Below are 23934 nucleotides of genomic sequence, written 5' to 3'. Positions count from 1 at the left end.
AATGTTCTTTCCGTTTACGTGGCTGCTTCATGAACTCTGGGAGCTCATCTGTCACTCTTCTGCGTATACAGGGTGGCTGGGTTTGGGTTACACTATCCGGGAGAAAACTGTCTAATCCCTTGAATGATTACAATAAAAGTGATCTGAGGAAAATTTATGTGTCTGACTTGAGAGAGTCTTATACGTTCACTTTGTAAGTGTTGATGGTGCTGGCAGTATGTAAACATTCATTCATTCTTCATTCATTTATTCGACAACGACTGCATATTAGACAATAGGTTATAATGTCCCAAGAACAGGACCATGCCTTTTGAATTTCCATATCCCCAAGTAGGTCCTCACTGACGAGTGAATAATTAAGTCATAGTTTCTGCCTTCAGGAAATTCTTAGGTCTGAGAGACAGACAAGCAAATCAATGATAACAGTACAGCAAAGGCAAATCCCTTGAGATGATACAGGCATGGGTGAAGGGAAGCTAAATAAATCTCTGAGGCAGAAAGGGGGTCTGGAAAGATGCCAGTAGGAAGTAGCCCCAGGTTCAGTTTTGAAGAGGCTGGCCAGGTGAGGAAAGAGAAGGGCAGCATATCAAGCCAAAGAATCAGATTCTCACCAGTAGGGGGTTTAGAGAAGAGGGGACCACAAGAAGTGTGGGAAGAGGCCATGGTCGTAGGAAATGAGGCTTGAGAGGTGGCCGTGGCCACATCAACAGAGACCTTAATAGTATGTTAAAGGATTTGAACTTACCTAACCTCCCTGACAGGGCGCCATGGAGTCAGGGCAGGGAATGGCTCAGGTGTCTGTCCACTCTGGTGTAACCACCTGACATTGTGGTTAGACCATGGTGCCTGACTGCAGAGCACCAGTGGGGCACCTCTTGTCACCCACAGCTGCAGATAGCCAGGGCCGACAAAATCACACATAAAGATTCCTGTGCCTCCCTGACCAGTGCTCCCAGGACCCCCCTCGTGGCAGAGCCTTACTAACCTTTCCAGCCCCTTGCAGACTCCACATGTCCCCTTTCACTTTCCTACCCATCATGTTGTCCTCACTCCTCAGGGACTCCTAACAAGGGCTTCTTTTTGTCTCCTGCCTAATAAGGAATGATTTGCTTCTATTTGATCGTTGGTTATGCTTGGCTTTATGAGACCCTCAGATGGTAGAAAACACCAGACGTACTTTGTAAGCTCTAATGGTGGGATGAAAGACAATATTTCAGGAATTGCAGACAGCCAGGAGACAGGAAGCCTGGTCCTAAGAGTGGTTAGAGCAGGGCCTCCCGCTTCCCCATCCTTGCTTCTTTGGTCTACAGCCTTCCCCTCCAGCAGGTCTCCTCCCAGTCTGTTCTCCCTTCTCTGCTTTTCTTTCCCACTTCTCAAATCGAGCCCCTCATCCTCTCCTTGGACTCCCAGTTGCGTTGTCTTCTGGTGCCCAGTAGAGGACTGGCTTGCTTTCTCTGACCTCCGTCCTAAGATGGATCTAAACCTCCTTTGTTGGCTCTGCCTCTAGTAGTAAAGTTTCTGACGACAAAGGGTGTCCTTGGAGCTGCATCCTTTTGGTTAATGCAAGTAATAGACACAATTTTATTATTGAGGGACCATCTGAACCTCTCTGTCAGTGACTTTGGAAGTAAAATGTACCATGGAAAAGCTCATTTCTTTATTGCTTGTTTCTCTTTTTCTTTCTCTCCTTTCTTTCCCCCCTTAGGCAGGAATTATTATAACAATAAAGAAAAGTAACAAAATTTTTCTCCAAATCCCACAACCATCAGTCATCAGCTGTTTTTACTTTTCCTGGTATTCTCTTCCAGTCCCTGCTCATCTACAGCGACCTTAACTAGATTCAGTTTTGAAGTGCGTTTTTTTTTTTTATGCCAAATGATCATATTTGGAACAAACTGAAGTAATTGAGCTATAGGATAATCTTGGGTAATAATGGCTTCTTCTTTTGATTATTTCCCTTTAGGAGTGACACTGCTGATCCTGTAACATGGAGGATTGTCTTCATACCTCATCTGAGAATCTGTCCAAATTGGTCAGCTGGGCCCATAGCCATGGGACTATTTGCAGCCTCATTCCAAACCTGAAACACTTGCTTTCTGAAGGTTCCCATGGGAACCTGACAGCAATGTGGGGCTGTAGTGCTGGCCATGCTTATCACTGGCCACTAACAGCTACTTGCAGAGCTGGGTCCCAAGAGAGGGTCTGTTTCCAGGATAACAGAAGTTTTAACTCTGATAGTCCCAGTATTATCGGGGTGCCCTCTGAGACACAGACTAGCCCTGTTGAAAGGTACCCTGGGAGACCAGTGAAAGCAAAGCTAGACTGTAACCGGACCAGAGACTCTTGTGACTTCTCCTACTGTAGTGAGCCCTCTGAACTGGATGAAACTGTTGAAGAATATGAAGATGAGAACACCCTGTTTGACATGGTTTGTGAGTCTTCTGTTACAGATGAGGATAGTGACTTTGAACCCCAAACCCAAAGGCCTCAAAGCATTGCTCGCAAAAGACCTGGGGTAGTCCCATCTTCCCTCCATTCAAGCTCCCAGACGCAGATGGTTGACGAATGCAGCAATGATGTCATCATCAAGAAAATCAAACAAGAAATCCCTGAAGATTATTACATTGTGGCAAATGCAGAACTGACAGGAGGAGTAGATGGACCAGCCCTGTCCTTGACACAGATGGCAAAACCCAAGCCTCAGACTCACGCTGGTCCCTCCTGTGTAGGGTCTGCTAAACTGATTCCCCATGTCACATCTGCCATCAGCACGGAGCTAGACCCACACGGTATGTCTGCATCCCCCTCTGTGATCTCCAGACCAATTGTCCAGAAGACTGCTAGGGTATCTCTGGCTTCACCAAACAGAGGACCCCCTGGTACACATGGCACCAACCAACAGGTGGCCATGCAAATGCCTGTGAGCACATCCCATCCTAACAAACAGATCAGTATCCCCTTGTCTGCCCTGCAGCTGCCTGGACAGGATGAGCAAGTTGCCTCTGAAGAGTTCCTGTCCCATCTGCCCAGCCAGGTCTCCTCCTGTGAGGTAGCCCTTTCTCCCTCAGTTAACACAGAGCCAGAAGTGAGCTCCAGTCAGCAGCAGCCCCCAGCCGCTCCAGCCATAACCACTGAGGCCACAGCACAGTGCATACCAGGTATGGCACATGAGGCGACAGTGAGTCCCTCATCCACGCACGCCAGAATTCTGCGCCGTCAGCACTTCTAAAACCATTCACTCAGTTTGCTAGAATTCAGTCCTTTGTTAGTCATAGAAAGATAGAAACAATGACTGTGTTACATCCAGGTGATACTATAAAGGAAATTCATAAGAATTATGGCCATATCTAGTTGACGTACCTTAGGGCTGAGAGGACAGCTGTAAGATTGTTCTGTTGATATTGCAGCATTAGATTTAAGGTTGATACCTGTCAGCTGAATTTTTATGTAGTAAAGTTATTTTTGAAAGTTTTAAAAATAAGCTTCTCTATCAGTAGCAAGGTGTTTAGTTGCTGTTTGAAGCCAAAATAATGTTGGGTAAGGCATATCATGACAATAGACCTAATGCTTTTCGTATTATTTATTTGACTGAGCCAACTTGACATTGCTATTCATTTTAGTTGCTCTGGTAGTTAATAAGTATTTTAAAAAGCAATATACATTTCTAAAAGAGGTATTTGATCTTTTCTCTTAAAATTTAAAAGAATATGGAAACTTGCATTTCTGGAATCTGTGAGCCAATGGGAATGGATTGAGAGGAGAATGAAATAATTGTATGAGGCCCCTGCACCTGTAATTCTAACATTCTAATGTTCTTTAATTCTGACATTCAATGTTTATTTAATCTGGGCCATTAGTATATAAAGGGGTTGGATCTCATGCTTTGGCTTCGTGACTCAGTTCTAGTAGGCTAGAATAGAAACGTGGACAAGGATGAACAAATGTGCAGAAATCTGTGGCATGTTTTAGTTTATTTCAGCCCTTCTCAAAAACGTCGTGTATTTTGGGAAAAGCTTCCTAGAAACCTGAGGCCCCTGTGCCTTCATCCTGAAACTTCCTTGGATTAAGTTGCTTTACAAACTTCTTTTTTCCAATTTTAGTATCAACTTTAAGATTCCCAAAGAAGACCTTTCATTTATGATTTTTTTGAAGACATAGTCATGGTGTTATTAAGAAGATATTCACTGAAAATATTTATATCCTGATTGAAGATTATGCTTTTCAGTTTATTCACTTTTATCTTTTTTTAAATAATAGTTTTATTGAGATACAGTTCACATATAAAATTCACTCTTTTAAAGTGTACAATTCAGTGGGTTTTGGTGTATTCATAGAGTTGTAGAACTATCGCTATTATCTAATTTCAGAATATTTTCATCACCCCAAAAAGAAATCCCATACCCATTAACAGTCACTTTTTCCCTCCTCTTAGTTCCTGGCAACTACTAATCTGCTTTCTGTCTATGGATTTTCCTATTCTATATGTTTCATATACATGGAATCATATATTATGTGGTCTTTTGTGACCACCCTCTTACACTTAGCATTATGTTTTCAAGGTTAATCCATGTTGTAGCGTTTCTTTCCTTTTTATTGCCAAATAATATTTTGTTGTATGACTATACCATATTTTATTTTTCCTTTCATCAGTTGATGGACATTGGGGTTGTGTTTATATTTTGGCTATTATGAATACTGCTGCTGTGAACATTTGTGAACAGGTTTTTGTGTGGGTGTGTATGTTTATCTTGCTTGGGTAACTACCTAGGAGTGGAATTGCTGGGTCCTGTGGTAACTTTGTATTTAGCTTTTTGAGGAGCTGTCAAACTGTTTTCCCAAGCAGCTCCATCATTGTACAGCCTCACTAGTAATCTATAAAGGTTCTTACTGCTCCACATTGTCACCAACACTTGTTATTTTTCATGTTTAAAAAAAATAAATATCCTATTGGGTGTGTGAAGTAGTATCTTATTGGGGTTTTGATTTGCATTACCCTAATGACTAATGGTACTGAGATTTTTTTCATGTGCTTGTTAGCCATTTGTATATTTTCTTTTGAGAAATATCTACTCAAATCTTTTGGCCATTTTAAAATTGCCTTCTTATTGGTGAGTTTTTGGAGTTCTTTATGTGTGCTGAATATGAGATCCTTATCAGGTATATAATTGGCAAGTATTTTCTCCCATCCCATGGATTGTCTTTTTCTTTCTTTCTTTTAAAAAATATTTTAATGAATTATACTTTGATTATTGAATAACAATGTGGTCCTTGACTAATCTCATCATGAGACAAAATGTTATCTTTATTAGGCTGGTGAAAGTCTTTGTTCTAGGAAATCTGACTCTTGATATATGTAGGATATAAGTAGCACCTTTTCACTTAAATGGTTATGAACCTAGTTCTAGTTTATTTGTTTATTTGAACTCTCCTGCCCCCCCTTTTTTTTTTTTTCATTTAAATAGGGTAGAATTCAGAAATGTATTTTGCAAAGTGGTCCAGTGTACCCAGTTTGGTGAGAGTATTAGTTGTGTTGCATACCTTTTCACTAATCCCTGCAAAGCAAGATGCAAGACTTTTCTGCATCTGCCTTGTGGGTAGTAAATGAGGCACTGAGGCGCTTTGCTAAACCATATATGAATATATTACTGTCTCATTATTTTGGGAAAGAAATTCAGCCTATTTGAAAAAAAAAAACGAATCCATTTATTATTGTGTATATTACATTCTCTTAGGTTTTTTTCTTCCCTCATGGAAATTGCACTTCTTATATTAGCTATGAAAAGCTGGCATGGCCAAAGAGAGCACAGAATATATACTGTCATAAATTGTGATTTGGCTTTACTCTCAGAGGAGGATTAGTTTGGCTTGGAGGTAAACCTTTAAGAAAAACAGTATGAAGACTGGTCATGACGATTTTCCAAGGATGGTCCTCATATTTTGATCCATTGTTCTCGGGAAGGGTATCATATTGCTAAGATGTCATTAGCTTTAGAGAAATACTGTTTGAACTGGAAACAGCAGTGGGACAAATAAAAATCAGACTCATATTTTTCTTTTGAGTGAACTGTATAAAGTTAACATAAAATTTACTTTTTACTTTAGTACCTAACTAGATTCTGTGTTCTAAAGTTTTAGTTATGTGTTTGTGTTTGCATGTTTATTTATAGTAGATAATCTTTCTAAACATAGATTTTAAAAAATTTAGAATCTAGCACACCCAGATGTATGTGAATGACTTGGTTACGGATGGACCTTACACAGTTAATATGTAAAGCGTACTTGGGACTAAGCAAAGAAGACAGGTTCTGAAAGCTAAGTCAGGTTCTTTTAAAATGGATGCTCTGTACTGAGTCTTTATCAGATCATTGCAGAAATACTGCGTATCTTTAGATAATATTTTTAAAATAAATAATTTGACAAATGACTATTGAGTCAGCCAGAAACAAAGAGAAATTGTTCCATTTTGTTTGGTTTTACTGTTGCCATTTAAATTTGATTCCCATAGTGGAAAATCATCCCTACTTCTGTTCAGAGCTGAACTCATAAAATTATAAAATGTTAATCAAGGTATAGATAAAATCATTAATTTTCATGTCAATCCTGCCATACTGCTCAATCCAAATCTTAGCAAACAATGAGTAAAGAGGGCATCTATTATTAGAAGAATTATTGACTACCTACTAGTAGCTTGGATTCCATTAATTTTTGAGGTTTTATGTAAATTTGGGGCATTTGTCATAATGACATTTAAATCTCTATCACATCATGAGTTAGGGTTTTATGTGTATATTATATTTCTTCAATATACTTACATACACATAGCTTCTTTTATGATTTTGTGCAAGGATCCCTTTTATTAATCAGCTTTTTTCCCAGAAGTTCTGTGGTATAAGCAATCCATTTTTGCCTATCAGATTTGTATGTGTATATATTTTTTCTTTTAAAAAAATATATTTATCTTTTTCTAATAGATTCATATGGGTTCTGCATATATTAGAAATAGTAACTCATAATCTCTCATGTATATTGGAAATACATTTCCCAAGTAGCTCATAGTCTGTCACGTATATTGGAAGTACATTTCCCACTTTACCATTAGCTTTTAATTTTGTTGATGACCTTTTTTAAGGTGTGAATTTTCTTAATTTTTATGAAGGCAATTCTTTCAACATCTATCAGTCAATCAATCTTTTCTGTCTTTGGTATTTTGCTTAGGAAGTCCTTTCCATACATTGGGATCACATAAATATTTCTCTGTATTTCCCTCTTATTCTTTTATGGTTTTCTTTCTCTCTCCTCTCCTCTCCCTTTCTTTTTTTGACATTTGACTTTACAGTTAGAATACCTTTTGGGGTAGAACCTCATGTTACTATTTTTGCAGGTAGTCAGATGTCTCAGCTTCATTTGTTGAATAATTCTCATTCTCCGCTGAATTGATTCAGATACCACATTTTTGTTTATTATTGGGTCTCTTTCTTGTTTTCAGTTCTGTTTTTATTGATCTCTTTATTTTTTCTTCTGATTTTTACTGTTTGAGTATTTGTATAAATTTATGGTGATTGTATTTTATACAAAAAAATGCATTCAGAAAGAGAAATGTAGTCTAAGTCATTTAATATGCTTTTTGAAAAATTACTCATGTAAAATTGAGTTCAGTGAGCTTTTAAAAATTGATTAAGGTATATATTACTGCCAGTTATTTGGTCTGTGTTGACATAATAGATAATGGTTTCTCTTGTCAGAAGCAAAAAATCTGAGTTGAAATAAGTTAAAGGAGAGAATTGACTGCCTTATAGTCCAAGGACAGATTTTCAAACCAGCTTTCACTCAGGCTCAGACAGCATCAAGTTTCCCTCTTGCCATTTGCCACCTTGCCTTCCTCCCTATTAGATTCACCTGTTATACTTGACCCCTGCGTGGACCCAAGATGGTTGTGCTGCTGGTTTCTTGTCTAGCAGTAGACAGAACCTGTGTCACAGCATTCCCAGTCACCCCTAAACCACGCATAGGGGGATCAGGCCCCCACCCTGGAAATGGTATTGAGACCAAGCCTACACAAACTACATAGCTGAGTGTGAGCGTGGGGTGGAAGTATTCTTCCAAGAACATTCTAGGTATGATTCTTGAGAGGGGCAGTAAACCAGAGATTCCTACTACTGTTTATGGGAGGTTTGTTTTGTTTTCTTTTGAGCATTTAGTTTTTTTTATGTGGGCAGATAAGAGTTGTTATGTGTTTTATTTAAAGGCAGTGTATATTGGAAAAGTGTTCTAAGTGTGGAAATATGTATAAATATGTGTGCTTGTGTATACGTACATATATATGTATATATATATACATAGACACATATTTTATATATTTCTTCATTCCATGAGAAATATATGCCTCTTCTTACAAGAAGAAACAAGACTAACTGGGCACAGTGGCTCATGCCTGTAATCCCAACACTTTGGGAGGCCAAGGCGAATGGATCACCTGAGGTCAGGAGTTCAAGACCAGCCTGGCCAACATGGTGAAACCCCATCTCTTCTGGAAATACAAAAATTAGCCCAGCGTGGTGGCAGGCGCCTGTAGTCCCAGCTATTCGGCAGGCTGAGGCAGGAGAATTGCCTGAACCCCGGAGGCAGAGGTTACAGTGAGCCAAGATTGTGCCACTGCACTCCAGCCTGGGCTCCAGAGCAAGACTCCATCTCAAAAAAAAAAAAAAACACAAAGAAAGAAACAAGACTAAAATTTATTTTCTTAGCCATTTCTTAACCTTTTCCTGTAGTTTCCTGAAGGAAGAGCTGAGTCATAATTTTTGAATAATAAGAGAGACAAAGTAAAAATTCAGCTTTTTATTTTTGCCATCATTTTCTTCCTTATCACAAACCGGGTACACATCTGAAGATTGATATGGCAGGCAGCTCTGGGCTGAGAGAGTGGAGCCTGGCCACCCGGAGCTTAGAGTCTGATGTGTTTATTTATTTTTATTTTTTTCTCAGATCTCTTAGAGATGAATAGAATCAGATGTATTTGAGTTGATTCCTTACTCTGCCTCCTGCTGGCCTTGTGACCTTAGCTACGTCATTTCACTTCTCTGAAACTCAGTTCCCTCATTTGTAAAGTAATGACAATGTCTGCCTGTCAGGGTTATTGTGAGGACCAAATGCAAAAATATAGGTAAAGCACTAAAGAGAGTACCTGACATATGATAAACATTCAATAAATGGATAATAGCCACCTTTATTAATATTTTTATTTTCATCATCATCATCATCATTAGATTGTGCTCAATACTCTGTGAGAAGTGAAGTAGATTCTGGTTTCATGTAGTTACACCCATTTGTCTACTAAAATATGGTCCGTGGACCAGTATCACCACCAGCATTACCTGGGAGCACATTAGAAATGCAGAGTTTCAGGAGGCCGCGAGGAAAGACCAAAAACGCTGTGTCTGCCCAGCCTCCCCCAAGCCCTCAGTGCCCAGGGCCAGATCTGGGTGCAGGAGCGGAGATTAATAGGAAAGTCTAGAGCCTTATTTCCCTCACTCATCCAGGAAGTGAACCTTGGAACTGATCTTTGGGGGCATTCTTTCCCAGATATAGGAAGTCATACACTAAAGGGGAAGAAGGGAAGGAACATTGAACCCTGCTCACAGGCCTGATAACTTTCAACACTAGTTATCCCATTTAACCTCTGTCACAATCCTGTTAGGAACTGGAGAGCTGAGATCTCAGAGAATGTGCAGCCACCCAAGAACACCACCAAGGTGAGGTGAAGGGACTCACTGGAAGCCTTGGTTTTCTTGGTCACGTCTGAGATCAGACCAGACTCAACTCTTCCCTGACATGCTAGTCCTGGGGGATGCATTTAGCCCACCTCTTGTTGCCACCTTTCCCCACTGTCAGAGCCACATACCCATGAATGCAAACTCACTGCAGTTGAGCAGCCCTATTACCTCATTAGGGAAGCTTCACCGCTTCAGCACTGGGAAGGCATAGGCACTGGTTTCAAGTCTACAGACAGTATCAGGCTTAGGAAAGGAAAGGCGTGACAGTCACACTGTCACATTTTTTGCTCATTTACTTGAGTAGTAAAGAGTTGGGATAGCACAACGGGTGACTGTAGTCAATAATAACTTAATTGTACATTTTTAAATGACTAGAGAAGTATAATTGGATTGTCTGTAACAAAGGATAAATGCTTGAGGGGCTGAATACCCCATTCTCCATGATGTGATTATTACACATTTGCATGCCTGTATCAAAATATCTCATGTAACCCATAAATATATACACCTACTATGTACCCACAAAAATTAAAAATTAAAAAAATTTTTAAAGAAACAGTTGTTAGGCCAAGGGACCAAGAGAAAGCAGAGAGAGTGGAATATGAATGGCCGTAAGAGTGACTTGTTCTCACTTGCTCGATGATTCAGCAGCTCAGGGAAACATAGACATCTCTGAAGACCTAAGCTATGTCTCAGGACACTTTCAGGTCTTACTCGCCATCCACACGTGGGATCTAGAGGACAAAGGACTATATTAGGCAAGTGACAACTCAGCCCTCTAATCCTTTAGAGGATCAGATAGAGTGGCATAATCCAAAGAACAGCTCTTATTTCAACTAAAGGGAGGAGAAACAGCAATAGCCCTGAAAAAAAAAAAAAACCAGACAAAAAAACCGAATCCATAACCAAAGATGACAGCTTCTGTTCAGTACCCACTAGTTCTGTGGAATGAGTTCCCATGCTTCCTATGAAGGGCGGAGGGAAGGATTCAGTGACATGGACATGGCTGTCACTGAAGCAGCACATACAATTCTCTGGCATTGACAGGGGCTTGTTACATGTTTATTGAATGAATCTCTCCGAAAAGAAAACAGAAATGCAGAATCTCGGGCTCCACAAAATCAGAATCTGCATTTAAAAAGATCTCCAGGTGATTTTGTATGCGCATTAGAGCTTGAGAAGCAGTGATCTAGGAAATTCAGGTTACAGCCTACATTGTCATTTCATCTGGCCACCCAGTAATGTTGAGCACTCTTCCTATCTATGTGAGAGAATTCCCTCCTTTGTGCATCTGTACCTCCCCATAGGAGAAGCCAGAAACTTGCTTTCCAGGTTTACATTTCAGCAAGGGCAGTCCTGTGACCTTAGGCTTTGCCAGTCAAATGCATCCACATCAGACTTGGGGGAGCACAGAGATGCAAATTAAAACAACAAGATACTATCTTACTCCCATTAGAAAGGCAAAAAGTATTAATTTTAAGTATCCCAAGTGTTATTGAAGGTATGAGAAAATGGGGACATGCTGGTGGAAATATAAATTGGTACAACTACTTTGGAGAGCAATTTACAATATCTATTAAAGTTTAAAGTGTGTGTATCATACAACCTTGGAATTCAATTTTTAAATGCCTGTCTTAGACTTTCTCATAGTATATAAAAGGAGATATGTACAGGGGTCTACAGTGCAACTTCTTGATAACCGGAGAAAAAAATCAGTTAACCTTAGTGTCTATCAATAGGGAAATAGATAAATATATTGTGATATATTTTTCAGTGAAATAGATGAATCAGCCAGATGTACATTTATTGTGTATAAATCTTGGAAGACAAAGTTGCAGAATATTATTATATATTAGAATAATACCATACCTGTTTAAAGCACATGAACATTACGATGTAGTGTGTGTTACACAGACACACACACTTAATTAAACATGGACTGGAAGGAGACACCCCAGATACACAGTAGTGGTTTTCTTCGAGGAGGGGGTAATGGAAACAGGTACATGGGAAGCTTAAACTGTATCTATAATTTTTTAAAATACGTATGTAACATATATATAGCAAAATGTGAACATTTATTAAATCTGAGTGGTGGGCACTCAGCACTCTGGAAGGCTGAGGTGGGAGGATCACTTGAGCCTGGGAGTTTAAGGCTGCAGTGAGCTATGATTGTGCCACTGCACGCCAGCCTGAGCAACAGCAAGACCCAGTCTCTTAAAAAAAAAAAATCTGAGTGATGGGAACATGAGTTTATGTTAACAGGAGGCAACCTTAGCACAATGCTTCAGGGTTGAACTTTACACACAACAGCCTGGATTCATATCCCAGCCCTGCCCCCTTCTTTTCTGGGTGACTGTGGCAAGTTACTTAACCTTTCTGTGCCTTAGTTTTCTCATCTGTAAGATAAAGATGATAATAAAGCAATCCTATAGGGTTGATATATATATAGATTAAGTTGAGCTATACAAAGCCCTCTGGTTCATGGTAAACATACTCTAGCTGGTATTCCGTATACTTTTTTGGATGTTTAAAAATGTGATTACTTTTAAAAATAGATCATGAAGCATAAATAAAATTGATTGTGGAATATTTACGAAGGCATTGTGACATTATTGCTGTTACTGAATGTGGAGTATTTTTGTTAGAAAGCAAACGTTACTACTACTGTCTTCTAGTATATTTGTTTATGGACAAGGAATTTGAGAATTATCCTCACAAATTTTAACACTATGGGTTTTCTCCTTATGATTGTGATGGGATGCTGTCATGGGAAAGTTTTTTTAAAGTTCTTCTGTTGGAATAAATATAAAACACAAAAATAAAATGTCTGTTATCTATGCAGTACTTTTATTCCAGGATCAACATTGCCTGAGTTCCACAAAGTGAGAGGTTTTTTCCTTTATTTTACTGATGGAAATGACACACAAAGAAGGTAGATGGTTTGGTTGAAGTTATGACGGGTGAGAGGGAACCTAGCCCCCTCCTTGTGAACCGAGAGGGACAGAGTTGGCGACCAGCATGCACCGTGCTCCCCGCCCTGCCTTTGCCTGCATTGGTACAGGAGTAGTCTAAACTGCCGACTGCCTCCCCTTCCTCTCCTTTTATGTCACATCATGCCCATCACTTATCCAAAGTTGAGACTGCTAGGTTATATCCTAAAGAGGTCATTTATTTTTAAAATGAGAATCAAAAAGGACCTAGAGTTTAACAGAAGGATTGACTGAGGATCAGGGAGACATGTCTCTTAGTCTTTTTTCTATTAAGTATCTGCACAAGTCACTTGCACTTCAGTTTATCAGACCTGTTTTTAGGATCAACTGTGTGACAAGCACTGTGCTAGACTGGTGGAGATAAAAAGAAGAATATTAAATTTCCTGCCTCAAGGATATCATTGTTTATAAAAGAAGCAGACAAACCAACAACTTCAACTTCAAGTGTATAAGGAGGTGTATAAAATATAGCTGAAGATTTATGAAGAGTGGTTGACTCAGCCTCAGGGAACACATGGAAGTATATTTCAGGTAGAAGGAATAACGTGAGCAAAGATGTTAGAGAAGCAAGGAGTTGACTGTAGCTTGAGAATATATCTCAATGGAGCCAGGAGAGTTGCTGCTGGAAAGATGGGCTGGAAAGCCACCTGTGAAAGGCTGTGCATATGATGTCACAGTGTCCTCCACGGGGCTCAGGGGGACACAGTTCATTATCTTAGAAGATCACGCTGATAGTATTGGGGAAGTAGAGGCTGGGACAGGAGGGCTGTTTTATAGGGTGACAGTAATCCAGGTGGGAGATGGCAGTAATGCTCACATGAGATAACAGTGAAGGCATTGGAGAGGAGGAGACAGGCAGGTGTTTCAGGAGTTAAAATACAGAACTTGGTGACCTGTGAGTGTTTGGCCTCTTAGAGTCTTTGTTGTCACACACATATTCCCTGTCCAAAGGCACAACACCATTTTAAGTAATACTGAAAGGTCTTCAGGGCACAGAGATCTGCAGTGAAGTCATATTGTTAAGTCCTCTATATGTAGGATAAAGCAGTTTGAAGAGTTTTGAAGCATGTAATGATCATCCATTCATCCAACAAATACCCATTGGAAGCCTACAAAGTGCCAAGTTCAGATTAGGTACTTTGGATAGAGCAACAGAGAAAAAACATGGTTCCTGTTCTCATGCTGCCTACATTCTAATGAAAGAAAGACATCTCAAACACCCCTAGTTTAAAAACAAAACAAAACTTTTAAATATTTCCAGAACCAAGATGCTGTTAATCAAATTGTGAATGATTTTGTAAGACTAAATTGGTTGCCTTTAGATAAGACATTTATCAAGGGTGATATATGAATAACAGTGGTTAAATGAACAATTAAGCCACGGTGATAAATGAGAGGCAAGTCTTTCTTAGGTGGAAATTAAAAGTGTAGAGGCTAACCCATTCCATGTCATAATTTATTTGAAACACTTTCTACTCAGCTAAAAATAACAAGCCTAGCTGTATTGAAATTGTAATATTGCTTATTTTTGTGGACTAGTGACCTTCTTTAAGAACTAAACATATCATTGTTTACTAGTATCTGAAAGGCAAAAGTAGAAAGGCAGATTGCTCTGTGTTGTACAAATGCATAATTTTCTGAGAAATTATGTTTCAATAGCTTTTTAAAATGCTTGCAAATCCTATTTTAGTATGATTTGTATTAGTATTTCACCAAAAAAAATCTTCCCAATTGGCTTTTTATTTCTTCAAGGGCATTTTCATATTATACCAATGAAATAAAAACTATATTATTTAGATGTATTTAAAGTTTGCCTGTGTATGATTAAGACTTCCAAATATGCGAAATATACCCAAATGCAGCAATCTAGCAAATAGCTGTAAACCTCAGAATATAATTTCCTTTCAGTGAATTGGATTTGACTAAGACTGCGAGGATGCCAGGAACCACTTCAGAACTGAAGAGGTGTTGACCTTTCTAGCTTGGTATCCATTCCTTGAGGTCTGAAAAGAGGAAATAATGTACAACCTCAGGTCAAACAAGTCAGTGTCAGGGCACTGAGGCCTTAGCTCCAGCATCCCATTAATTCAAATGTTATTGCCGTGTCTATTTTCATTAGCAAAGCAGCAGCCCCCTTCTCCCCACAGGTAGAGCTGCCTGACCATCTTGGGTCTCAGCAGGAGTGAGCAGAATGCAGGTGATCCGCTTCATTTTAGGTCCAGCAATAGCTTCTCTTTCAATATAGATCATATTTATGTAACTAATGGCTTCTGTCCCCAAAAAAGTGTATTAGAACCAGAAGTATTTTTATTTTATTAATATTCTGTTTTTGAGACAGTCTCACTCTGTCTCCCAGACTGGAGTGCAGTGGCGCGATCTTGACTCACTGCAACCCCCGCCTCCCAGGTTCAAGCAATTCTCATACCTCAGCCTCCTAAGTAGCTGGGATTACAGGCATGCGCCACAATGCCTGGCTAATTTTTGTATTTTAAGTAGAGACGGGGTTTCACCATGTTGGCCAGGCTGGTCTCAAACACCTGACCTCAAGTGATCCACCCGCTTTGGCCCCCCAAAGTGCTGGGATTACAGGCATGAGCTACTGCGCCTGGCCCAGAAGTATTTTTAGAGCATGGCAAAAATGAAAAAAACATGCTTTATGCCTTCAAGGCTATTTTATGCTTGCTTTAGGTAAGAACAGTGATCAGATTTATAATCAAGTAAATCTGATATAATGATTGATGCACCTTAGTTGGCTTATTGACCATTATGATACACCTATCAGTCTGCTTTTTTATACTGCCTTAAAATGGATAGGATTGCTTTCTTAGACCCAAAGAAAGCATTTTTATTGCCTTTTTCAATTTTCTTTATTTTTGTCATGGTAATACGTTTATATGGCAATCAATAAAACAGTAATATTCCTGAATAGTAACAATGTCTCACCTTAGTTTTCACCCCAGTGCCAGCTCTTCAAAGGAAACTTGTTTTCAATTCTTCCAAAAATCTGAACAAATGCATATACCTCTGTTTCTTGATTTATCAACTTAATAAAATATCCATAGACTCTTTGCTGTGAAAGATGAGGATTTAACTCATTTTTGTTAACTTTCCAATTTGATTGTTGGGTTATTAAAATACACAATTAAGCAGTAGAAGAAGTTAAAATAATGAGAGAGGAAATAAATATATTTTCTCCACCTAAGGATGAGGATATTAGGGATATCAGTGTCCCTATTCATTCCACTGTTCTCTCCTCCCTGCTCCTGCTTCTCACAATCTTCTTATTGTCACAAGTTTGTCAGTATTTTTACTCTTAATAACTAACCCTTTTCTGCTTTATCCATAGGTTGATTCTAAATATTCAGAACCAGTAACACCTTTTATGTCACTTTCACAGTGTAAATATTGTTCCTAGCTATTCATATGCTAAGATTGCATTTCTTTTCATCCCGATGAGTTTCACAAGCTCTGGTGCAGTCAGAGAAGAATGTTTCTAAGGATTGTTGGGTGGATAAATGACTTAATCCATGTAAAGGGCTTAGAACAATTTCTGGTAGAGTAAGTCTTCAATAAGCCCGTCCCAGCATTATTATTAGTACTGTATTTCATTGCATCTGAAATGTCACTGACTGTAAGCAGTATTATTTTATGTTCCGCAAAGAAAGAAAAAAGCATGCTACCGATTAAACTATAATCCCCAGGAATTTAGAGACAAATCTCACAATTATTAAAATGTGCAGAAGTGTATCTTAGAATCAGTGAAATACATTTTTGTTTTGTTACTTTGTGTGTGTGTGTTTTCCTAAAGCTTTTGGTAGCCTTTCTTGACAAGAGAGCAGTGTGCCTTCACCATATTTGTTTGGTGCCCATGAGATTCCCAAGCTGGTTTCCTGCTACAGTTTGGACTAATTGATTTACCCTAAACCTAAGTTGATCCCCCAACCCTGAGGTTTTCCCTGTGTTGATCCACTGTTCCCCTAACTTCATGTTTCTTCCTTTTTTCCCCTTGTTTTGGTGGAATCCATCAATAATTTCCCAAGAATGGATTGGTAGGAAGTAGCTTTTGGAGTCCTTAAATTGCTGAAAATTTCTTTCCTCTAATATGACTAAAAAAAAAAAAAAATACAGGTGAGATCTCACTATGTTGCCCAGGCTGGTTTTAAACTCTTAGGTTCAAGCAGTTCTCCCACCTCAGCCTCTCAGAGCGCTAGGTTTACAGGCATGAGCCACCGTGCCCAGCTCTGTAATATGATTGAAAGAGATCCGCAATACTTGTTCCTTTTGCAAGGGTTATAGCTACAAAAACTCCCACATCTTTTTGAGAATTTTAATTAGAAATTTTTAAAAAGTGATCTTCTGTTATTGAGTGATCTTTTCCTTTGGTTTTTCTGTTCCTTTTCCCTCATTTTTCTGATTCTCCCAGTTTTCTTCTGATGCCTTGTCTACTTGTTTGTTCATATTTAAGAATGCAGGACAGGCTGGGCGCAGTGGCTTACGCCTGTAATCCCAGCACTTTGGGAGGCTGAGGCTGGTGGATCACCTGAGGTCAGGAGTTCAAGACCAGCCTGACCAACATGGAGAAACCCCATCTCTAGAGTACAAAATTAGCTGGGCATGGTGGCATGTGCCTGTAATCCCAGCTACTCGGGAGGCTGAGGCAGGAGAATCACTTGAACCCGGGAGGTGGAGGTTGTGGTGAGCCGAGATTGCTCCAGCCTGAGCAACAAGAGTGAAACTCTGTCTCAAAAAAAGAGAATGCAGGACAGAAATCTGGTGTGGGTTCCTGCTGCAGTTGTGTAAATAGGTTTATGTCCTACTAGGCCTGAAAGTAGGATGGGATATGTTGTGAAAAGTAGGACGGAACAAGTTGATTGGCAGGGCTGCCTTTCCAGAGCAGGTAGAGAGCTGGCACTTGGTCAGCAGGCCTCCAGTGACAGGGCTCAGATACCAGTACCCATGATAGAGGTCTTGACTCTCCCGTGTGATAGGTACCATTTCCTTAGCAAAGTTCCTTCTGACTTTTTTCTGGAAAGGGGCTGGGGTAGGATAGTGGGGAGTAGGGATGTCCTGGCTGGTATAGCCATTATAAGTTTTTCATTAGTCTCCTGGATTCAGATCCACTTGTTACTGCCACCCTCTCTTACCAGTTGTCCCTGAGCCCGGAGCCTTTCCATGATTCCAACAGATGACTGGCTTCCACCTTGGATGCAGCCCCTGCATAGTGTGATGTGGTCCCTCATACTGCCATGTGTGGTCCCCTGACCATTGGCATCACCTGGGGGCTTGCTTAAAATGCAGAATTTCAGGCCCTAGGAGACCTACTGAATCAAAATCTGCATTTTAATGAGGTCCCTGGATGATTTTATTCACTTTAAGATTTGAGAACAGTTCAAGGCTACAGTTTCATTGCTGTGTCTTAATTTTTAACACATGCCATCAAGTCTCCTCCAAAGCTTTGTTAGAATCCTCATTAGGTGACAACTCCTGACCCATCAAGCTCCAGACACCCTTCTTTTTTTTTTTTTTTTCAGACGGAATGTCACTCTTGTCGCCCAGTCTGGAGTGCAATGGCGCAATCTCCGCTCACTGCAACCTCCCCCTCCCGGGTTCAAGTGATTCTCCTGCCTCAGCCTCCTGAGTAGCTGGGATTACAGGCACCTGCCACGACACCCAGCTAATTTTTGTATTTTTAGTAGAGACAGGGTTTCAGTGTGTTCGCCAGACTGGTCTCAAACTCCTGACCTCAGGTGATCCACCCGCTTGGGCTCCCAAAGTGCTAGGATTACAGGCGTGAGCCACAGCGCCGGGCCCAGACACCATTCTTTAACCTCTTGCTAACCATGGCAGACCTCAGAACATTTCGGGCAGTAGTTACTGAGGGTGGAGGTAGGGGCCAACGTAATGATGAAACATTGAATTTTGAAACATGTAGTTGGTCCTAGTGAATAAAGTTCAGGCATTTTCTCTTACAGCAAAATTTCATAATTGTGTATAATGTGATTGATTGATTAAGGAAGTTGATATGTCTAATGCAGATTACCATTAATTATAATTCACCTTACTGTCACCCTGACATCCAGCTTCTCTAGGAGCCTTTGGGCTTTGTGCATTATAATTTTGAAGGTGACAGGAATATCTAAGAACTCTGCTCTGTTACTCCTGGTGGTGATAAGGAAAAGAAGGGCTGTAATTCATGAGCAAAACTTAAATGCATTGAAATGCTGGATTTACTTGGTGATGGTTTAGCTTTTTTATTTTATTTTTTCGAGACAGAGTCTTGCTCTGTCGCCCAGGCTGGAGTGCTGTGGTGCCACCTCGGCTCACTGCAAGCTCTGCCTCCCGGGTTCATGCCATTCTCCTGCCTCAGCCTCCTGAGTAGCTGGGACTACAGGTGCCCACCACCATGCCCGGCTAATTTTTTTGTATTTTTAGTAGAGACGGAGTTTCACCGTATTAGCCAGGATGGTCTCGATCTCCTGACCTCATGATCCGCCCGTCTCGGCCTCCCACAGTGCTGGGATTACAGGCGTGAGCCACCACACCTGGCTGGTTTAGCTTTTATGGCTATATACTTAAAGCAATAAAAACTACTTTTAGTATTGGAATTCATATAGGAAAAAATAATTTTGCTATTATATATTTAAAACCATAACTTCATTCCCTCTTATTTTTTATAGAAGTATTTATTTTTAATTCAATATTTGATAAGTGGATTTTTTTTTTAGGAATGTAACTGTCATGTTAGACTACATATTATTCTTAAAAAGCAGCACGAGGCCAGATGTGGTGGCTCATGCCTGTAATCCCAGCACTTTGGGATTCTGAGATTGGAGGATTGCTTGAGCCCAGGAGCTTGAGACCACTCCAGGCAACACAGAACTTGTCTCCACAAAAAAAAGAAAAGAAAATTTACAATGTGTGGTAGTGTGTGCCTGTGGTCCCAGCTCCTTTGGAGGCTGAGGTGGGAATGTTATATATAAAGTTACGGTGCCACAAAAGGAATAGCACTCGAATATAAAATTTTCTTTTTAATTCTCAGCAATGCAAGTGACTTCTATAGAAGGGTGCCCCCTTACAGATGGAGCAATGGTGAGCTCACGCTTGGACAAGGGAGGGAAAGGGGTTCTTATCCCTGACGCACGTGGCCCTTGCTGCTGTGTCGTTCCTCTATTGGCTAGGGTTAGACCGCACAGGCTAAACTAATTCTAATTGGCTAATTTAAAGAGAGTGACAGGGTGAGTGGTTTGGTGGGAGTCAGGGCAGAGCAGGTAGCAGGTAATTGGAATGAGTTAGGGTGGAGCAGGTGATCGGAATGAGGGTGGAGTAGGTAATCGAAAAAGGTTGCTTTACGAGGAAGTTAAGTTAAAAAGTAGAAGACAAAGAATTGAACATACTGACATATTAATTCTTTGAAAAGAAATTTAGAACTCATATCTAACAGGGAGATTGCCTGGGCCCAGGAGGTTGAAACTGCAGTGAGCCCAGATCACACCACTGCACTCCAGCCTGGGCACCAGAGGGAGACCCTGTCTCAAAGAAAGAAGCAGTATAGCAGTTAAGCATAGAATTTAGGTAAGACTGCTTGGTTTCAACACTTCTACCCATGTCACTTTGGGCAAATTACTTAAGCTTTCTGGTCCTCAGTTTCATCATCTATAAAACAAGGAAAGTCATAGTATGTTTTAATGGGTCATTGTAAGGAACAAGTTAATCAAAGTAAAGCACTTAGAGAGAAGTGCCTGATACGTAGTCAGTGATTGATAACTATTAGCTGCTGCTACCATAAGTTGGAAGTACTTTAGTAGCAGTGCAGGATGGGAGTTGTAGTTTTTATTTGTCATCCTGGTTCAGGATTTAAAAATAAGACAGTAAGATAACACCTTAATAGAAGAGAGGTAGCCTGGGTAAGATAGTGCTAAAACCTAGAAAATTCCCTTTTGGCGACAAGTAGTTGGATCTGAGTAGCAGCCACACTCTGAAATGGAACAGGTGGTTTTCAGGTAATGGGACAACGGAATACCATGTGGTAGAAGGAATGAGGTATGTCTATATGTACTGAATGGACTTGTGTCCATTTTGCTACTGTTGTGCTAAAACTGTCAAAACTATATATATAATAGCCCATTTTTATGAAAGAAAAAAAGCTGTTTGTTTTAGTACACATAGAAAAAGGTTGACAAGGATAACACTAAATAGTTTATGGTAGTTACTCCTGAAGAGTAGGAATTGAGAGAGTTTTGAGGTGGGATACTTTTTATTCTATATGCTTTTTTTTTTTTGGTTTTAATTTTTGTAATGATGTGTATTGCCTTTTAAAATTAAATTTAAATTAAAAATAAAATCTTTTTACATGACAGAAAGCAAAGGGGCTCACACATCCCTTTTTTGCACCACTCAATGTTATTGTCAGCGTTCCAGCTCTGCCACGTGGTGGAACTAAACTGCAGGTTCTGAATATACATCAGTAACCCCCTTGAATGTGAAATTCATACAGCTTGGCCCATAACCAGTTCCCGGCCACAAACTAAAAGGCCACGGAGGGGGTCAATGAAAGTTGAAAATTGTCTTATACAAGGTGATGGCAGATTTAACAGCAGCTGGACCACATGCCCACCTTTTAGGGGGGCTTAGATTACTGGTCTAAAAACTAACAAAATTTGAAAGAATTGTTCTATAATTGGGGTGGATAAAGAGTTTATGTCTGACCAGGGATGGAGGGGTGCAGTGGGACTATATTTGTTTTTTTGTTTTTGTTTTGTTTTGTTTTGTTTTTTGAGACAGGGTCTTCCTCTATCGCCCAGGCTGGTCTTGAACTCCTGGCTTCAAGCAGTCCTCCCACCTTGGCCTCTGAAAGTGCTGAGTACAGGTGTGAGCCACTGAGCCCAGCCTGTATTTGTAGAGTTAGTAAGTAAAACAAGTTGTCAAGATCCAGAGAGGGGCAGAAACTAAGGGCTTCAGATAATTCTTGTGGCAGAATACCCTCCTCAAGCACCAACTGCAAGGGAGACTTGTCTGTTTTGTTTTGTTTTGTTTTGTTTTTTAGACAGCAGAGTCTTGCTCTGTCACCCAGGCTGGAGTCCAGTGGCATGATCATAGTTCACTACAGCCTCGAGCTCCTGGGCTCAAGCAATCCTCCCACCTCAGCCTCCTAAGCAACTAGGACTACAGGCATGCACTACCGCATCTGGCTATTTTTATTGTTTTTTGTAGAGACAGGGTCTCACTACATTGCCCTAGCTGGTCTCAAACTGCTGGCTTCCAACAGTCCTTCCACCTCAGCTTCCCAAAGTGCTGGGATTACAGATGTGAACCAGTGAGCCCGGCCAAGGGAGACTTTTAAATGTAGTATAGTTGGAAAGTTCTGGAAGGTGGGAAGACAGATTTTGCTGGACAGCACAATTTCTGCCAAATGTTTTCCAATTTACAGAGATATAATCCATACCATAAAATACATCCTTTAAACTGCACAATTAAAATGAAGTATACAATTCAGTGGTTTCAAGTATATTGTTGTGCTACCATCAGCACTGTGTAATTCCTGAACATTTCATTACCCCATTGCCTCTCTTACTCCCTCCTCAGCCCCTGGGACCCACTAGTCTATGGATTTGCCTATTCTAGACATTTTATGTAAGTGCAATTGTACAATAGGTGTACAATGTGGTTTCTTAGCATAATGTTTCAAGATATATCTGTGTTATAGTATCCATCAGTACTTCATTTCTTCTTACAGCTGAATAATATCCCTCATACACAGATATATCACACTTTGTTTATCCATTCAGGAAGTGATGGGTATTTGGGTTTTTTCACATTTTGGCTATTATGAATAATGCTTTGCTACGAATAGTCATATACAGGCTCTTGGGTGGATAGGTTTTTCAGTTATCTTGGGGATATACCTAGGAGTGAATTTGATAGGTCGTATGCTAACCATTTTAACTTTTTGATGAATTACCAATCAAATTGTTTTCCTAAGTGGCTGTGACATTTTACATTCCCACCAGTAATGTATGTGGGTCCAGTTTCTCCACATCCCTGCCAACATGTGTTGCTATCTGACTTTTGATTATAGGCATCTTAGTGGTGTGAAGTGGTACCTCATTGTGGTTTTAATTTGCATTTCTCTAACAATCTTGAGCATCTTTTTATGTGTTTCTGCCATATTTAATATGAGTTTTAAAACATAGGGACATCCATATATTTTCACTTAAGTTAGCAGTGATCAATAAATATTAATACTTTCACTTTACCTGTGATACATAAATAAACCTGTTTCTGACCTCCTTCATATCTCAAAGTGATTGATAGAAACAGAATTTTATTAATTTCCATATAAAAGGACACATAACTGTGATAATAATAGAAAAACAATTAGATACAAGATAATCCATAATGAAGTGACGAAGCTATAGCACTGAGTGATAGCACTGAGTGATAAGGCTCAATGCTCTCCAAGATAGTCACACAGTGATCCATTGCGGTGCCAGCAGAAAACATTAGATTTCCTGATTTTTATTTAATCTAAGAAAAGCTGGCCGGGTGCAGTGGCTCACACCTGTAATCCCAGCACTTTGGGAGGCCAAGGTGGGTGGATCACCTAAGGTCAGGAGTTCGAGACCAGCCTGGCCAGCGTGGTGAAACCCCATCTCTACCAAAAACACAAAAATTAGCCGAGTGTGGTGGTACATACCTGTAACCCCAGCTACTGGGGTGGGGTGGGGGTAGGCGGAACTGAGGCAGGAGAATCACTTGAACCCAGGAGGCAGAGGTTGCAGTGAGCTGACATCATGCCACTGGCATCCAACCTGGGCGACAGAGTGAGACTCCATCTAAAAAAAAAAAAAATTAAGCTTTACTAACCTTTAATATATTGATTGGCAGTAGCACTTATACATAGTGTAAATAAATATACATATTCTGGGGCTGTTGTTTGAAAGCATTTTTTTTTTTTTTTTTTTTTTTTTTTGAGACGGAGTTTCACTCTTCTTGCCCAGGCTGGAGTGCAATGGTGCGATCTCGGCTCACTGCAATGTCCGCCTCCCGGGTTCAAGTGATTCTCCTGCCTCAGCCTCCCGAGTAGCTGGGATTACAGGCATGTGTCACCATGCCCAGCTAATTTTGCATTTTTAGTAAAGACGGGGTTTCTCCATGTTGGTCAGGCTGGTCTC

At 40.1% G+C, this 23934-nt stretch overlaps 1 protein-coding gene across 4 annotated transcripts in view; it reads left to right on the top strand.

Moving 5' to 3' along the window:
- The window catches only part of KIAA1958, a 174988-nt gene that overhangs the window by 81723 nt on the left and 69331 nt on the right, over positions 1–23934 (top strand). For all 4 annotated transcript variants that reach the window (XM_528391.8, XM_003312215.6, XM_054658954.2 and 1 more), the window contains exon 2: positions 1964–3158. In XM_528391.8, the coding sequence (XP_528391.2) occupies positions 1988–3158 (1171 nt within the window). In that variant the 5' untranslated portion in view covers positions 1964–1987. The remainder of the gene's footprint in view (positions 1–1963; positions 3159–23934) is intronic.

This window comes from Pan troglodytes, chromosome 11 (genome assembly GCF_028858775.2).
Source record: "Pan troglodytes isolate AG18354 chromosome 11, NHGRI_mPanTro3-v2.0_pri, whole genome shotgun sequence".
Taxonomy (NCBI): domain Eukaryota; kingdom Metazoa; phylum Chordata; class Mammalia; order Primates; family Hominidae; genus Pan; species Pan troglodytes.
This window is presented reverse-complemented; position numbering and strand designations above follow the sequence as displayed.